This window comes from Ornithorhynchus anatinus, chromosome 3 (genome assembly GCF_004115215.2).
Source record: "Ornithorhynchus anatinus isolate Pmale09 chromosome 3, mOrnAna1.pri.v4, whole genome shotgun sequence".
In the NCBI taxonomy this organism is placed as follows: domain Eukaryota; kingdom Metazoa; phylum Chordata; class Mammalia; order Monotremata; family Ornithorhynchidae; genus Ornithorhynchus; species Ornithorhynchus anatinus.
In genome coordinates, this window is record NC_041730.1 from 52,122,515 (window position 1) to 52,139,972 (window position 17,458).

The following is a 17,458-nucleotide window of genomic DNA, read 5'->3' on the forward strand; positions in this document are numbered from 1 at the left end:
CCTGCAGGCATCACCAACCATGATGAGTATTCTCTGGTGCGGGAGTTGATGGAGGAGAAGAAGGAGGAGGTCACTGGGACCCTGCGCAAGGACAAGACACTTCTGCGGGATGAGAAAAAGATGGAGAAACTCAAGCAAAAACTTCACACAGATGATGACTGTGAGCAGGGGGGACGGGGGCTGGGGGGCGGCAAGGAAGGGGTAGCCTCACCGTTGACTTGCAAGGCTGGGTAGCCGAAGCAGGGGTTTGGAAACGTGCCCGGGTCAGGGGCTGAGGTGCCTCAGACCACTTCCGAAGGAGGAGGGGCTCAGGGACCCTCACCCCTTTTCCCTAGTGAACTGGCTGGACCACGGACGGACACTACGAGAGCAGGGGGTGGAAGAGCATGAGACGTTGCTTCTGCGAAGGAAGTTTTTCTACTCGGACCAAAATGTGGATTCACGGGACCCCGTGCAGCTGAATCTCCTCTACGTGCAGGTGAGGGAAAACCGGCTGGGAAGCTGAGGGTAGGGGAAGGTTGAGATGGGGGCCTGGGGCGGGGGCTCTGTGAAAAAAAACCCCCAAAAAACCTCCTCGTGTGAGGAGGAGGAGGATGGGGAGAGAGAGTTTGATACTTCCTTCCCACCTGGAGATCTCCCTGACCTCTGTAGCCCAGATCGGGCCAGCTTGGAAGGTGGTCTGGGGTCTCATCGCGTGGATCATTGGGCACAGTGTTTACTCACACCGCAGGATCCCTCCCTGGCCTGCTGGGGTGACATCAACTGAGCAGACAGGCAAGCCCAGAGAGCTGCACCTACTCAGTTTCATCTCTGTGTGGTGATAGTGCCCCGGCCTGAAACCTCAGAACTATGGGAACTGGGGAACGGGCTCGATTTGTGCACATTCAGCCTGATGTTGCAGATGCAGGAACTGCAGGCCGGGCCTGGCCACGTAGAACTTCACCTCTCTGTCTCATACCCATCTCCTCCATTCCCTATCCCCTCTTCTCCCCATCCTCTTCCTTCTCTCCTCTCAGGCCAGAGATGATATCCTGAACGGCTCCCATCCAGTCTCCTTTGACAAGGCCTGCGAGTTTGCCGGCTACCAAAGCCAGATCCAGTTTGGCCCCTACAATGAGCAGAAGCACAAGCCTGGCTTCCTGGAGTGAGTGACTCCCTCTCCCTCCCCAGCCCCTAGTCCCAGGGACCTGCCACCCCAACAGACCTGGGTTCTGGCATTTCGGGGCCCGTCCTGCAGCAGGATAGCTCTGCGCGCCTGCGTAGTTGTCCCTTGGGTTTTCGCGGCCGAAAGTCCCAGAAGCCCACGTGGCTCTCTCTGTATATGTGAAAACAGCTCACAGGCAGCGGCTCCCTCAGAAGCGACCAGAGCAGATTTGGGCCCAGCAGTTTAGGATATCTCAGAGGGGTTGGGCTGGAGATTTGTAAACTGTACAGAGCTCTGCACTCTCCCTCTCTCGCTCTACTTTGTTCCCCCTCTCCTCTTCCTCTTTCCCCTTTCTCCTCTCCTTCTTCCCCTTTTCCCCTGCCTCTCCGTACTCTCTACCCTCCCCTCTCTATACATCTCCCCCCACCCGCTGCTTTGTCGTCACCTTTCCTGAAATCTGTTCAGAATAGTTTTGATACCCCAGAACTATGGGAACTAGGGAATGGGCTTGATTTTGTGCACATTCAGTTCCTGATTTCCTGAACAGATTTCTTCAATCCCTAATTTAGGGATTCCCCTAGGCAGCCCCCTTTAGCACCATTACTCTATCCCCCCATGCAGGGTTTCCATCCTGAGAGAGACCTGCCTGGCCCTGCCCCTTCCACCTTCTGAAGGCAGTGCCCAGCTCCCAACCTCCTTGTACATACAAGCTCTTAGGTCCTCCCATCTTCCCCCATTGAGTGAGGGGGAGGGGAGGTGGCAGGGAAACAGCCGTCCTCCTCTGCCTCTCCTACCCCCATACCCTCACTCTGTTTCTGACTCTCTTTTCCTGGTATAGCCTGAAGGACTTCCTGCCCAAGGAATATGTCAAGCAGAAAGGGGAGCGCAAAATCTTCCAGGTGCGTGGGGACTGGGTCAGGGACGTGGGAGCGGGGGTCTGTCAGTCAGTCGATCAGTGGTATTTATTGCACGCAGAGCACTGTATTAAGGGCTAGGGAGAGAACAAGACAACAGAGTTGGTAGACGCGATCTGTGCCCTCAAGGAGCTTACAGTCTTCCTCTGACCCTTCCCGAGCTCTGTTCCCTCTCTGCCTTGGACTCCTTTACTCCTATGGCCCCATTAGTCTCTTCCTCCCCCAGGCCCACAAGAACTGTGAGGACATAACTGAGATTGAGGCCAAGGTGCTCTACGTGAAGCTGGCCCGTTCCCTCAAGACTTATGGCGTCTCGTTCTTCCTGGTCAAGGTGAGTCCTGGACCACCCCTTGACCCTCTGTCCCACTCCAGCCATCCCTGTGACCTATCCTCTGGGCTCCCCCGTCCCCCCAAACTCTTTGCCCAACACTCTGCCAATTATTGCACCCTTCCCCGCCTTGTGACCCGCCCCCCCCCCCCCCAGGACCCGTTCCCCAAAGCCCCCCAGCCCAGGTTTCTCTCTCAGGTGTACCCTCCTCCCCTCGGCCCTCTCGCCTCCCCTCCCCTCCCTTCTCTTCCCTTCCATTCCTCCCTCCCTTCCATCACCCCTGCTCCCTACTCCTCTCCCTCGACTTCTTTTCTTTCCCTTACTTTTTCTCTTCTCTCTTCTCCCTTCCCTCTCCCCACTGGATTGCTCCTTAGTTAAGGAGTAGAGCTGTTCCCAATCCTGGGGACTCCTTTGAAGCTCTGCATCTGTCTGCCCAAACTTTGTCCCCTGCCCTCCCCACTTCAGGAGAAGATGAAGGGGAAGAACAGGCTGGTGCCCCGGCTGCTGGGAATCACCAAGGAATGCGTCATGCGGGTAGACGAGAAGACTAAGGAGGTGATCCAGGAGTGGAATCTTACCAACATCAAGCGCTGGGCCGCCTCTCCGAAGAGCTTCACCCTGGTGAGGAGCAGTCCCGGGGCCGAGGTCACCAAGGGGTCCAGAGGAGCGACAGAGACGCAGAGGATGGGCCGGACTGGACGGGAGAAGGCTGATGGGGCAGAGCTGGCCTGGACGGGAGAAGGCTGATGGGGAAGAGCTGGCCTGGCTGTCTCTGCAGGGGCTTGTCCAGAGGAAGGAGAGACACTTGAGGGTGGGGCAGAAGAGAACGTGAATGAGATTTCAGTAGGAGGGGTGGATATTTGGCACCAGGGAGCATTTCTGACAGCCGTGGGAAGCTGGGGGGGGGGGGGGCGGGGGGCTTTCTTTTCCGGACATCCCAATCCAGGGGAGGGGATCAGAGGGGAGGGAGAGGGTCTGCCCTGCCCTCACCTAAAGTCCCTTCCCATCCAGTCCAAGGATTTTGATCTCTGTCCCTGCCATTGCGCCCATCAGCCCCAGCTCATACCCAGGTTGCTTTTGTCCCCCTACTACCCTCTGCCTTTCCCCCTCAGGACTTTGGTGATTACCAGGACGGTTACTATTCAGTTCAGACCACAGAGGGTGAGCAGATTGCCCAACTCATTGCCGGCTACATCGACATCATCCTCAAGAAAGTGCGTTTCTCCCTCTCCCCTCCCTCCCTCCCTTCCCGCCCCATTGACATTCCCTCTGTTCAGCCCCATTGCCCCCTCATGGCACCACCCTGCCCTCAGAAGAGGGAGCCATCCCCCTCTTTCCCTCTCCTTTTTGTTTTTTCTACAGAAAAAGAGTAAGGACCACTTTGGGCTGGAGGGCGATGAGGAATCCACCATGCTGGAGGACTCAGTCTCTCCCAAGAAGTATGAATTCAAACTGGCTGTCAGGAGTTACTGTCCCTTGAGGGAGGGGGAAAGAGAGAAAGACAGGGAGGGAGAGAGAGGGATGGAAAAGTGGAGGAAAAGAGCGGGAGGGGGTGGAGGGAGAGAGAAAGTTTGAGGGGGTGGAGGGAAGGGGATAAAGGGGGAGAGGGGATAGGGGGTGTGGAGGGAGAGAGAGTAGGGGACGTTGCGGGGAAAGAGAGAGCACAAATGTGTATGCTGTCCCTGCCAAGTGCAGCCACGGTATAACGAGGAGTTAAATCCTCCCTCTCTCCCCTCTCGGCTGTCTGCCGTCCCCACCCCTCATCCCCGTAGTTTGTTACCCAGGACGGAGTGGAGCTTTGCCCCGGGAGGGAAAGGGGAGCGAGCTTTGGTTCCTGACTGACTGTCCACCACCAACCCTCTCCGCCTCTGCTGCAGGTCTACAGTGCTGCAGCAGCAGTATAACCGAGTGGGGAAGGCAGAACAGAGCTCCTTGGCCCTGCCTGCCATCATGCGCACTGGTGCTGCCGGCCCTGAGAACTACCAGATGGGCAGCATGCCCCCCGCGCAGCAGCAGATCACCAGCGGCCAGATGCACCGGGGGCACATGCCCCCACTGGTAAAGACCTCACCCCCGTCGAGGCCCGGTGGGCTTGTCCTTCCCCCAGCCCGCGTCCAGGGGAGGTGGTCCCAGGAATGGGCATGACGGGAAGGTCCCTGGTCCGCGAGGGGGAGGCTGGGGGGTGGTCTTCCCTTGGCTGCTCCCATCTCTCCCCCTCCATCTTTCCCTTCATCTCTCTCCCCCTTTCCCCCCAACGTCTTGTCGGACATCGTGCCCCAGACCTCAGCTCAACAGGCCCTCACCGGCACCCTGAACTCCAGCATGCAGGCTGTGCAGGCCGCTCAGGCCACCCTGGATGACTTTGACACCCTGCCTCCCCTCGGGCAAGATGCGGTGAGCCTTGGGAAGAGGGAAAGGAAACGAGGGAGGGAGTCGGGGACCGGGAACGGGGGAGGAGCTGCCCAGGAGGGGCAGGGACTGGTGGGGGGATGTCCTTCCTGGCTGGGCCGGGGGTGGTGGGAGTGGGGGAAGCTGGGCTTGGGGCAGCCCACCCAACTGTTTTGAGCCTTCGCCGGCCAGAGTGGGAGCAGCCGCAGGAAGGCGGAACTCAGCAGAAGTGAGGATCGCAGGGGTGCCCCGGCACTCGCTGGGACTCCTTGGCCTATCCTCCCTCGGCGACTGTGTTCTAGCCCTGTCCTTACCCCACCATTCCCTCTCTTCTCTCCTTCCTCCAGTTCCCTCCCCAGGGCCCCTCCCTTCCCCTCAGTGTCCATCCACCTCTCTCACCCTCTCCCCAGAAGTGACACCAGACCCCGTCCGGCAGGGTTGGGCCCGTAGCTCTGGGCTCTGGCCTGCGATTCCCCTCTGAGGAAGGCCAGGGCCTGGGCTGATGCCTTCCGTTGCTTTCACAGGCCTCCAAGGCTTGGCGTAAGAACAAGATGGATGAGTCGAAGCATGAGATCCACTCCCAGGTGGACGCCATCACTGCGGGGACAGCCTCGGTGGTGAACCTGACAGCAGGTGAAGGGGATGTGTCCTAGTGGGAGTGACTGCACGAGAGCCTGGCCCAGGCTACCCCCGCCTGCCCTTGTTCTCTAGTCCTCACTTGGTTTACAGTCCCCCTTTTCTGCACTGGTCCCTCATGCTCCTTCCCTTCCCTCCCCTCCCCCATCACCCAGGCGACCCTGCGGAGACGGATTACACGGCCGTGGGCTGCGCGGTGACCACCATCTCCTCCAACCTGACGGAGATGTCCCGAGGTGTCAAGCTCCTGGCCGCCCTGCTAGAGGATGAGGGCGGGAGCGGGCGGCCCCTGCTGCAGGCAGCCAAAGGCCTGGCGGGAGCTGTGTCCGAGCTGTTGCGGAGTGCCCAGCCAGCCAGTGCTGAGGTCAGAAAATGGGCAGAGAGGTTCCTGGAGGAGGGAGGGCAGGATTAGACAATTAAGAGGGGCTGCTGGGGTGGGGGAGCTGGGACAGGAGGAAAGGAGGATTGTACGTATCAATCAGTCACCGTACTAAGCATCTGGGGGAGTGCAGTACAACAGAATTGGCAGACACGTGCTCTGCCCACAAGGGGTTTACAGTCTACCGGGGGAGGCAGGCAATAAAATGGATTACGGCTGTCCAGTCAACTGTCTCCCGATGTCTCCAGCCCCGTCAGACCCTGCTCCAGGCGGCTGGGAACGTGGGCCAGGCCAGTGGAGAGCTACTCCAGCACATCGGGGAGAGTGACACTGACCCCCATTTCCAGGTAGGCAATCCCACTCCATTTCCTCTTCCCAACCTCCGCTTCCCGAGCCTTCAGTCTTTGATCCCTGGAAATCATATGTGATTCACTTCAGGCGGTGCCTTCCGACTCCCAACCCAAACCCCCAACCCCCTCCCCACCCCCAGCCCCCCCCCCAAAAAAACTACCCTATCAAATGTACCCACCTGTGACCCTCTCCTGTGTCCAGCTGGCTTCAACCGCTGGGCTCGCTTCCTTTCTCCCTCCACCCCACCCCTTACTCCCCCAGGAAGCGTGATCTGTCTCTTGCTGCCCTTCCCCCATGATGAGAGGCCCCTTGGCCTCCGGCCCTGTTTCCCCACTGATGTTTGCTCCTGGATTTCCCATGCAGATAACTGTACGCAGAGGGTCTGGGACTCAGTTCCCCCCGACTCCCCCGATGGTAACGGCCCCTCAGGCTGGGCGCTGTGGGCTCTGGTTGCCCCGAGCCGTATACACTCACCCTCTCCCCCCAACCCCCAGGGAGGGTCCTGGGCTGAAGTTCCGTCCACCGCGAGGGATTGGGGAAGGGACGCTCGGAGGGCGAGAAGGCCGGTGGTCTCCCCTCCTGCTCCCTGGGGAACTGTCCGCCGGGCTCCTCGGCCTCAGCGGGAAGGACAGTCGGTAGTCAGGAGAATTCCCAGATTCCCTCCCGCCCAAGTGAAACTCCCCATCCCCCTCCCCACGAGTGTATCCGTCTCGTGAGCATTTCTCTCCTTGGTGTGGGGTCTGTCCTGTTGTGGGCTTTTGGGCTTGGGCTGGCGGAGTGGGTCATCGGTCTGGGCTGGGACAATGAGGCTGGTGGCTCCTCTGCATGCTGTGTCCTCTGATCTGAATGGGAGAACAATCAGCTTCTGCACTGGGGGCCCAGTGGAGGCCAGGGGGAAAGGGTGGGGGAAGGAGGACCCCGCTGACCGCTTTCCCCCGCAGGATATGTTGATGCAGCTGGCCAAGGCGGTAGCCAGTGCCGCGGCTGCACTCGTGCTCAAAGCCAAGAGCGTGGCCCAACGGACCGAAGACTCTGCGCAACAGAACCAGGTCATTGCCGCGGCCACACAGTGTGCCCTGTCCACCTCCCAGCTTGTGGCCTGCACCAAAGTGAGTACCGGCGGGCTTCCCTCGCCTCTCCCTGGCTACAGGGTCCCAGTCCCGGGTCCTCCGTGCCCTCTCCCCCCGCTGACGCCCACGTTGTGTCCGCAGGTGGTTGCTCCCACGATCAGCTCACCCGTGTGCCAGGAGCAGTTGGTGGAGGCAGGACGGCTGGTGGCCAAGGCGGTGGAAGGCTGCGTGGCTGCGTCCCAGGCCGCCACGGAGGATGGGACCCTGCTGCGGGGAGTGGGCACGGCAGCCACGGCCGTGACGCAAGCGTTGAACGAGCTGCTGCAGCACGTGCGGGCCCACGCCACGGGGGGTGCACCGGCCGGCCGCTACGACCAGGCCACAGACACCATCCTCACAGTTACCGAAAACATCTTCAGTTCCATGGGTGATGCCGGTGAGGGTCGCCCACTTCCCCCGTCCTGCCCACGGGCCCCCGAGATCCCTCAAGGGGTGCGGCGTTTCCTCCCGACCCACTGCCCGAGTCTGCCGAGGCTCTGTCGTCCCCCACTTCTCACTGTCCCTTCCACTCTGGTGGCTCTACAGGGGAGATGGTGCGGCAGGCACGTATCCTGGCCCAGGCCACCTCTGACCTGGTCAACGCCATCAAGGCTGATGCCGAGGGGGAGAGCGACCTGGAGAACTCACGTAAACTGCTCAGTGCAGCCAAGATCCTGGCGGATGCCACGGCCAAGATGGTGGAAGCTGCCAAGGTGGGTAGGAGGGTGAGAGGGAGTGGGTGGAGGGAAGCAGCTTGGCCTAGTGGAATGAGCAAGGGCCCGGGAGTCAGAAGACCTGGGGTTCTAGTCCCGGCTCTACCAGTTGCTTGCCGTGTGACTTTGGGCAAGTCACATAACTTCTCTGTGCCTCAGTTTCCTCAATTGTAAAAAGGGGGATTAAATATCTGTTCTCCTACTTAAGACCTTGAGCCCCATGTCGGGCAGGGACTGTGTCCAACCTGATGAATTTGTATCCACCCCGTTGCTTAGAACAGTGCTTGACACATAGTTAACGCTTAACAAATGCCATGAGAAAGGAGACTTGGGAGAAGGGAGGACCCTTCCCAAATCCCCGATTTTGAAATCACCAAACTTTAAGGAGGCTCGGCGTGTGCTAGTTGAGCATGGTCCATGCTCCGCAGATGAGATCAAAACAGAACACCTGTCGGAGTCCATTTCATTTAATCAATCAATGACTTATGGAGGGCTTACTCTGTGCAGATAATTGTATATAGCCTTTGGACTGTATACAGCCTTTGTACGCTTGCTGAGGGCAGGCGTACAATCTACCTGGGGTAGACAGACATTAAAATAAATTGCGGGTAGGGGGAAGCAGTAGCAGATAAAGATGTGTACGTAAATGGAACAGAGGTTGGGGATGTGGGGGGGCAGACGGCCGATGAGTTCTCAAGTGCTTAGGTGACGCAGAAGTGCTGAAGTAGCATTTGGGTGGAACTTGGTGGGAGGGAGATGGGAGATTAATCAGAGAGGGCCTCTTGGAGGACAAGTAGTGTCAGAAGGGCCTTGAAGGTGGAAAAGCAGTAGGATAGTAGATGTGAAGAGAGAGGGGATTCCAGGCAGAAGGGAGGGTGCGAGTCAGTGGTGAGAGACGAGAATCCGGCATGGGGAGTAGGTTGGCTTGAGAAGAGTGAAGCGGGCGAGCAGCGGGTAGGTAGAGGGATTGGGAGGAGGAAAAAAAGCGGGGAGAATGCTGATTGAGTGCCCCAAAGCTGACAATGTAGGAGTTTCTACTGGATGTGGAGAGCACTGGGCAACCGTTAGAGGGTTTTGAGGCCTGGGGAGACATGTGCAAAATGGTATTTTAGGAAAATGGTCTGGCAGCAGGGTGAAATTTGGACTGGAGAGGGGAAGAGACTGGAGGCAGAGAGGTCCCGCGAGTAGGCTGTTGAAATAGCCGAGTCAATATGACAAGTGTTCGGGTCAGCTTGGTGGCCGTTTGGATGGAGAAGAAAGGGTGGATTTTGGAGATGTTTGGAGAAAGATCCACCAGGATTTAATGATGCTACTGTGCTACAAGTTCATTCATTCATTCATTCAGTCGTATTTATTGAGTGCTGACTGTGTGCAGAGCAGTGTGCCTAGAACAGTGCTCAGCACATGGTAAATGCTCAATAAATGCCATCGATTGACAGTCTGGATATGTGAGTTGAAGGAAAGAGAGTAGTCAAGGATGATGCCACGATTACAGGCTTGAGAGACGGGGCGGATCGTGGTGGTGTCAGCTGTGATGGGAAAGTTGGGTGGAGGAGGGAAACTGAGTTCAGTTTTGGACGTATTGAGCTGAAAGTGCCAGAGGGACAAAAATGTACAGACGTTCTGGAGGCAGAAAGAGGTGCAAGGTCTCAGAGGAGAGAGGGTGGGGCTGGCGAGGTAGATGTGGGAATCCTCCACCTAAGCTGAGGGACTCAAGCAGCAGTTGGAAGAGGAGGAGCCAATCGGGGCGAGCTTAACCGGACCCCAGTGGTTCGGGTGCCTGGGGACCCTGAGCAGAGTCGAGATTGCCCCGTCAGGGCCGGCGAGCTCCTGCCGCTAGAGTCCCGGTTGACCTGACCCCGCAACACATCTACTTAGGTGGCCTCAACCTCCCTCAAAATGTTGGGTGGAGAGGTTGGGGATTGAAGGGAGAGCAACCCTGAAAGAGGCAGGGAGCAGGGACCTCGGAGTGGTTGTAGACTTTTCCCTCAAATTACTGGTTCCAACTGCAGCCAAAAAGACTATCTGAAGGCCGGGCATCCTGAGGAAGAGGATAGAAAACAAAACACCAGACATAGTTTATCATTAAAGAGAACCATGGCATGCCTCCATCTGGATTACGGGGGGGGGGCATCCTAGTTGAGCTGGAGAAAACAGCTAAAACATTCAATCATTAATGATGGTATTTGTTAAGCCCTTACTATGCACGAAGCACTCTTCTAAGCGCTGGAGTAGATACAAGGTAATCAGCTTATCCCTCGTGGGGCTCACAGTCTTCATCCCCATTTTACAGATGAGGTAACTGAGGCACAGAGAAGTTAAGTGGCTTGCCCAAGGTCACACAGCAAACGGAGTCTGGATTAGAACCCATGACCAAGTGCTAGGGAGAGTACAATCCAAAAGAGTAGGTATAGATGATCTCTGCCCACAGGAAGCTTACGGACTAGAGGGGGAGACAACCATTAATTGGCATCCATACGAGGGAAGACTGAAAAGGCAGGTACTCTCAAAACTGGCTGAGAAGGGGATGTAATTGAAGTGTACAGAATCATGAAGGAGGTGGATAAGGCAATTGTGGAATCATTATTTGCCAAACTCCACACCCTACCACAGGAGAAGGGGGCATCCACTGACGCTTGAAGGTGCAAACAAAGGGAAGCATTTTTTTTTCACCCAGAGGGTGGCAAAAAGGAACACTAAAAAAAGGCAGATGGAATCTGTTCCCCCAGGAAATTGGGTAGCCAAAAATATCCGTAGATTCAAGAAGGGTCTAGCCCAGTCCGAAAGGAGTTACTGAGGAAAAGGTGACGATGTTGGTCCATCCCCGGTCATGAGGCCGCTCGTCCCATGGCTCGGCGTAGTGTCCCGACCCCACAATCAGCGGCAAGATTCTAGACTAGAGGGACCGTGGGGCTGCCCCCGGGCGGCCTAGTGGGCAACCTCCCGTTTAGAAGGAGCCACTCGGCAGCGAATATCTCTCCTCTCCTCTTACTGTACCCAATTTGGTCACCGCCATTTTGAAGGGTGACTTCAGCTTGGGTGGGACTTCAGGGTATTGCCGTGTGGCCAGGAGCAGATTCCTTAGAGTGTGTGAGTCAGTCCACCCGTCTGTCTGTCCATCCAGGGGGCGGCCGCTCACCCGGACAGTGAAGAGCAGCAGCAGCGACTGAGGGAAGCAGCAGAGGGATTGCGGATGGCGACCAATGCTGCCGCCCAGAATGCCATCAAGAAGAAGCTGGTCCAGCGGCTGGAGGTTGGGCAGGGCGGCGGGGAGGTGGGAGGTCAGGGATATGGGATCGGGAAGGGACCCAGGGGACTTGTTAGGACACTGCCCGTAGGAGGAAGCCGGGACTCGTTTTAGTCTTCAAGAAACATCCGGCCCAACACCTAGACACCCCTTCGGGTTGGTTCAAGGGGAAAGGCCAGGGGGAGGGAAGTGGGGCGGTAGGGAGGGCGACTAGCTGGGCTGGGGAGGAGGGACGGAAGGAAGGAAGGAAGGAAGATCGCTTTGGGGGGAAGGGGTCCACCCAGGCCTAACGGTCCACTTCCTGCAGCATGCAGCCAAGCAGGCAGCCGCCTCGGCCACCCAGACCATCGCAGCCGCCCAGCATGCGGCCTCAGCTTCCAAGGCCTCCGCTGGCCCCCAGCCTCAGCTGGTGCAGAGCTGCAAGGTGAGCCCCTCCGGAGGGGCGGGATGGCAGGGGGTTGTGTGGGCACTCAGGGGTGTGCGTTCGCCTTGGCCTCTGCCTAGAGTGGCCCGGGAAGGTGTCGGTCGTTTCCGGGCCCCAGAGGCGCAGATCGGCGGGGAGACGGTGGGGGAAGCTCCGGTCAGATCTGGAGTCGGGGCCAGCCTGGAGAAGGCACCGGATGGATTTACTGACTGTGGCGTTCCTGGGATGACCGGCAAGCCGGGTGGGGAGCGGGATGTGTCCTGTCTTGGGGCGAGGGAGGCGGTAGCCGGCGGGGCGTGGGTTGGTGGCTTACGGTCTGTTCTTTCAGGCTGTGGCAGAGCAGATCCCATTGCTGGTGCAAGGCGTCCGGGGGAGCCAGGCCCAACCAGACAGTCCCAGTGCCCAGTTGGCTCTCATTGCTGCCAGCCAGAGCTTCCTGCAGGTCTGACTGCCACCTGGTCTTCTCTCCTGCCCTTTGCTCCCTTGCCCTTCCCCTCCTCCCACCCAACATTTCCCGTGACACCTCCCAACACTGTTGAGGAGGCAGACTCTTAGTTCCCGAGATGGTCCCCTATCCTTCCCCCGACTCCTTCTTTTCAGCCCAGTCGTTGCCCATCCGGACAATTTCACACTTCCTCTCTCTGTCCTCTTCCCTCCCCGCAGCCAGGTGGAAAGATGGTGGCAGCCGCCAAGGCTTCAGTCCCCACGGTGCAGGACCAGGCTTCTGCCATGCAGCTGAGTCAGTGTGCCAAGAACCTGGGCACCGCCCTGGCCGAGCTACGCACCGCTGCCCAGAAGGTTGGGGCGGTGGGGACTGGGAGTTTTGGGAGAACTCGGGGTGCTGGGGACTTAGAAAGCTGGGGGAACAGGGACGGCAGGAGCTGGGGCCAGCGGGGGTTTGGGAAGATAGGCGCCCAGGAGAATGGAACCGGGGGTGACCAGAGATGCCAAACTCAAGTCTCTGCATGAGGAAACACGAGGCTTCTTCCCCATCCCATCCTGCCTCAACCCTCTTTTGACCTCAGTCACCCTACCCCAGGTCCTGCCAGGACAGTTCCGGGGCTGGGAAAGCTGGGTACACCGGGAGGGCAGGTGGGGAGAGGTGGTGTAAGGATGATTAGCAAGAAGGATAGGAGGTGCCGGGGTAGGTAGCCCTCAGAGGGGCTGTTGCTGTGCTGGCTGACGGGGCTCTGGCCTAGTTTAGAAGGGGAAGACCGTGGTCTGTATTAGGGGTAGGCGGTCTGGCTCCCGCAGCTGAGGGATTCTTCTGCAGGCTCAAGAAGCCTGTGGGCCCCTGGAGATGGACTCTGCCTTGAGCCTGGTGCAGAGTTTGGAGCGAGACCTCCAGGAGGTGAAGGCAGCAGCCAGAGATGCCAAACTCAAGCCTCTGCCTGGGGAGACGGTGAGTTACTCTCCTTGTTCTCCCCCGCCCAGCCTTTCTGCCTCGTTCAACCTTCCATCACCTCCCGACTCCTGCAGTCCACCAGGAAGTGGAGCCCCCCCACCCCCCGGCTGTGTCCTAAGCCTAAGGAGATGGGGGAACGAGGGAACTAGATTTCCATCTTTCGGTGCCCCCAGATGGAGAAGTGTGCCCAAGACCTGGGAAACAGCACCAAAGCTGTGAGCTCTGCCATCGCCCAGCTGCTCGGCGAAGTGGCCCAGGGCAATGAGAATTATGCAGGTAGGGGCAGTGGGGACCGGGTTGGGGAGGGCCGTCGGCTGGGGCCGGGATCAGGGCGTGGAACTGACTGAGGCCAGAGCATCCGGGTGGGGGACCGGCCAGGGTGAAGGGGAATTCCAGGCCCTCACCGGGGGTGTACCCTGAAAAGGAAGAGCTGGGCTTGGTAGAGGTGGGGGCGGATCTGGGAGGTGACCCTGACACTCTCCTTTCCTCAGGAATTGCAGCCCGGGATGTGGCAGGAGGGCTGCGGGCACTGGCCCGAGCCGCACGGGGCGTGGCGGCTTTGACCTCGGACCCCATGGTGCAGGCAGCCGTGCTGGACTGTGCCAGTGACGTCTTGGACAAAGCCAGTAACCTCCTTGAGGAGGCCAAGCGGGCGGCCGGTCGGCCAGGGGACCCCGAGAGCCAACAGCGCCTGGCACAGGTCAGAATTGAGGAGCGCGCGCGCACGCGCGGAGCCACTCCAGTGAGCCAGGCCCCCCCCACCGCAAGGGACTCTAGCCCTGTCCATCCCCAACCCCAGGCCAGTCAGTCTTGTCCTCCTCCTCTCATCCCTCCTCCTATTTCTCCCCGAGACCAAAGAGGTAACTGATGTGCCTGACCTGGGTTGGGGAGGAGGGGGAACTGGAAGATGGAGTGGGGATGGGGGGAAGGTTTGTGGGTGTTCCACTCAAGAGGGACCCAGGATCTGTTTGCCCCCCGCCCCGCCCCGCCTCTCCCCCACTCCCCACCACCAAGCATCACCCCTACTTCTTCGTCTCCCTCTGAAAAACAGCCCCCACCACCCATCCCTCAGCTTTTGGGAACGGGCCTAGGGTCAGAGTCATTGCCGCGGTTCTTCCCCGCCACCACAGGTGGCCAAGGCCGTGACCCAGGCTCTGAGTCGCTGTGTGAGCTGCCTGCCCGGGCAGCGCGATGTGGATGATGCCCTCCGCACCGTCGGGGATGCCAGCAAGCGGCTGCTCGGTGACACGGTGAGGGAGGGATGGTGTCAGATGAACCCCCTGACCTGTTCCCCCAGTTCCCCTCCCCATCTTAGCTCTCCCTGCTCCTCCCACCCCAGCTCCCCCTTTTTCCTTCTCCTTCCTTTCTCCTCTCTCCAGCTCTTCCCTGCCACCCCCAGATGTCCCACTCAGAGGGTCCCAGATCTGTTCGCCCCCACCGGTCTCAGCAGGTCTCAGCCACCCCTGGTGACCGTCCCTTCTCTTCTCCTCCGGACACCCGCCTCCCCCCACCTGCACCCCCAACTTGTCTCCTCAGTCTCAGCTTCCTGCCAGCAACAAGACTTTCCAGGAGGCACAGAGCCAGCTGAATGAGGCAGCCGCGGGACTGAACCAGGCAGCCACGGAACTGGTGCAGGCTTCGCGGGGCACCCCCCAGGATCTGGCCCGAGCCTCGGGCCGCTTTGGCCACGACTTCAACAATTTCCTAGAGGCTGGCGTGGAGATGGCGAGCCAGGCTCCGGTAGGGGAAGGATGGGTGGAAGTCGGGGGAGCTTGAGGGGAATGAATTCTGAGTGTGGTGGGGGAGGAAGGGTCCAGGTGCCAGAGTTCCTAGGGGGACACGGCCGGGGGACAGGGGTCTCCAGAGGGCCAGGTTGGAGGATTCCCAGAGACGGGAGTACCTCGCCTGGCTTCTCTCGCCGTGGCGTCCCTATCTTCGATGCCTTACTTCAGTCGCAGCTGGAGAGAGGACCTCAGGGAAGCTCCTGGGCACCCGGTGGGCTAGCAGGTTGAGCGAGGGGGTGGGGAAGTCCAAAGAGGTGACTTACTCCCCCTTGAGAATCTCCCCTTGGACAGAGCCAAGAGGACCGGGCCCAGGTGGTGTCCAACCTGAAGGGAATCTCCATGTCTTCAAGCAAATTGCTCTTGGCGGCCAAGGCCCTCTCCACAGATCCCGCTGCCCCCAACCTCAAGAGCCAACTGGCTGCCGCGGCCCGGTAAGGAGCCCCACCGCCCTGCCCTGGCCACGGAGGGGTGTGGGCCGAAGGAGAGCTGAGACTGGGAATCTTGAGCCCAGGGAGTAGAGTGGGGTGCACAAGAAGAGGAGACACCGGGCTGGAGCAAAGACAATAAGATCAGGGAATGACCTTTCTTTTCTCTCTCCTCCCTCTTCCTTCCCTTCCTTCCACTTGTCCCACTCCTGTCTATCCCCAGAGCTGTCACTGACAGCATCAACCAGCTCATCAGCATGTGCACCCAGCAGGCTCCTGGTCAGAAAGAATGCGATAATGCCCTGCGAGAGCTGGAGGTGACCGGGGCAGGATGGTGATGGGCGAGCAGGAGGGGAATGGGTGGGAGACAGGGGTGCTGGAGGGAAAGGGGAAAGGGAGACTGCAGAGACGGGCGTGGTCCTGGGGGCGGGGGGAAGCTCAGCCGACCCCCGCTTGCTTGCATTTTGACCGCTCTTGGTGGCTCTCGGGTTGGGGGTAAAGGGGTTCCCTGGGAGCTGGCAGAGGAGCCCATCTCATCCTGCTCCCTCCGGCATCTCTCAGACAGTGCGGGAGCTGCTGGAGAACCCAGTACAGCCCATCAACGACATGTCGTACTTCAACTGCCTGGACAGCGTCATGGAGAACTCCAAGGTGAATGCCGGGTGGAGCCGAGCCCTGGAGGCCAAGGACTCAGACTTGGCTCCTCGGGAGGGGTCGTCGTCCCCCGCTCAGTTGCTCTGTCCTCCCAGGTGCTGGGTGAGGCCATGACCGGGATCTCCCAAAATGCCAAGAACAGCAACCTGCCCGAGTTCGGAGAAGCCATCAACACAGCCTCCAAGGCTCTCTGCGGTTTCACCGAGGCCGCTGCCCAGGTGAACTATCCAAAGTGCTCCTGAGAGAGGCCTCCCCTTACTCCGTTCAGTGTCCCCGGATGCTCCTTAGATAGGCCCCTGGCAAGGATTTTTCCAAACTCAGATCCCTAGCCCAATTCCATCCCCTCCCCAGACAAAACATTCCCCACAGGCCTCTTCGTCTGTCGTCTACCCCAGCCGACCTGAAGTTGCAAAACTCTCAGCATCCGTGTCCCCCCCAGCTATTCTTCACCCTTTAGATGCCCCCAAACTCGTGCCCGGTGTACAGACTCCCTCCTACATCTGCCCTTAGGCCCCCATCATCAGCAGCCGGATTGCTTGAGATCTGCTGTGTGCAGAGGTCACAGTAGGCATGAGGAGGACAGATAGACAATCAGACACCGTCTCCGCCCCCTGAGCTGACAGTGAGATCCCACAAGGACCCAGCGTAGAAGGGAGAGAAGAGACTTTTCTTAGACCCAGTGCCTGGTATCTGTAGGCCGGCGAACTCCAACAGCAGAACAGCACTGCGGTTTTGCCCCCTCTGAACCCACCGTGTCGCGTCTCCCACAGGCCGCGTATCTGGTCGGCGTCTCGGACCCCAATAGCCAGGCTGGGCAGCAGGGGCTGGTGGAGCCCACCCAGTTTGCCCGCGCCAACCAGGCGATTCAGATGGCGTGTCAGAGCCTGAGCGAGGCAGGGTGCACTCAGGCCCAGGTGAGCGGCCGGGTTGGGGCCGGGCGGGGAGGGAGAAGTTGGGTGTGTGAACTGCTGTAGCCGGGAGCTCCCACAAACAAGACCAAGATGATCCGGAGGAGAGGGAAGCTTCCAGATGAGTTCAGATCAAATAGGTTGGGATTCTTCAATCTGGAAAAAGACCCAAGCTGAGAAGGGACAGGAGTGAAATTTGGTAGGAGGAGCCTGGAATTTTGCCCACCACACAGGAGCGATTAGGCCCCCAGTGAAGCTAAAAGTTGGGAGGTTCAGGCAAACAAAAGGAGACAGTTCCTCCCACAGTGAATGGTAGACACCTAGAATTCAATCCCTCGGGCAGTTTGTGGAGCTGTAAACGGCAGCAGGTTCAAAAGGGACTTGGATAAACTTGTGGATGGGTGGACTAAGATGTGTCCCTAGAGGGAAAATTAGGGTTGTTGGATCCCTCGCCCTGCAGAGGGATGTCCCGGAGGACGACAGTCCCACTGTTCCTCTAAAGCATCTTGGTGCCGCCGTCAGACTGGGTCGTGGGTCGGATGGGCCCTTTTCTGATCTAAGATACGGCGTCCGAGCTGGAGCCGGGCAGGAGGGGAAGGTCCAGGGGACCCACGGAGGCTAGGGAGTTCCCAGCCGTAGGCCCTCAGCA

At 59.1% G+C, this 17,458-nt stretch overlaps 1 protein-coding gene across 1 annotated transcript in view; it reads left to right on the top strand.

Moving 5' to 3' along the window:
- Positions 1 to 17,458, top strand: part of TLN1 (talin 1) — a 39,136-nt gene that overhangs the window by 8,797 nt on the left and 12,881 nt on the right. Inside the window, 30 exon segments of the mRNA XM_029060691.2 lie at positions 8 to 160; positions 336 to 478; positions 1,017 to 1,144; positions 1,983 to 2,043; positions 2,285 to 2,389; positions 2,852 to 3,007; positions 3,499 to 3,600; positions 3,749 to 3,825; positions 4,264 to 4,444; positions 4,667 to 4,780; positions 5,299 to 5,407; positions 5,566 to 5,774; positions 6,038 to 6,136; positions 7,082 to 7,249; positions 7,352 to 7,646; positions 7,796 to 7,962; positions 11,087 to 11,215; positions 11,517 to 11,633; positions 11,962 to 12,075; positions 12,297 to 12,431; positions 12,907 to 13,035; positions 13,212 to 13,314; positions 13,530 to 13,738; positions 14,169 to 14,288; positions 14,575 to 14,778; positions 15,114 to 15,253; positions 15,471 to 15,564; positions 15,809 to 15,898; positions 15,997 to 16,119; positions 16,672 to 16,815. Of these exon segments, the coding sequence (XP_028916524.1) occupies positions 8 to 160; positions 336 to 478; positions 1,017 to 1,144; positions 1,983 to 2,043; positions 2,285 to 2,389; positions 2,852 to 3,007; positions 3,499 to 3,600; positions 3,749 to 3,825; positions 4,264 to 4,444; positions 4,667 to 4,780; positions 5,299 to 5,407; positions 5,566 to 5,774; positions 6,038 to 6,136; positions 7,082 to 7,249; positions 7,352 to 7,646; positions 7,796 to 7,962; positions 11,087 to 11,215; positions 11,517 to 11,633; positions 11,962 to 12,075; positions 12,297 to 12,431; positions 12,907 to 13,035; positions 13,212 to 13,314; positions 13,530 to 13,738; positions 14,169 to 14,288; positions 14,575 to 14,778; positions 15,114 to 15,253; positions 15,471 to 15,564; positions 15,809 to 15,898; positions 15,997 to 16,119; positions 16,672 to 16,815 (4,118 nt within the window).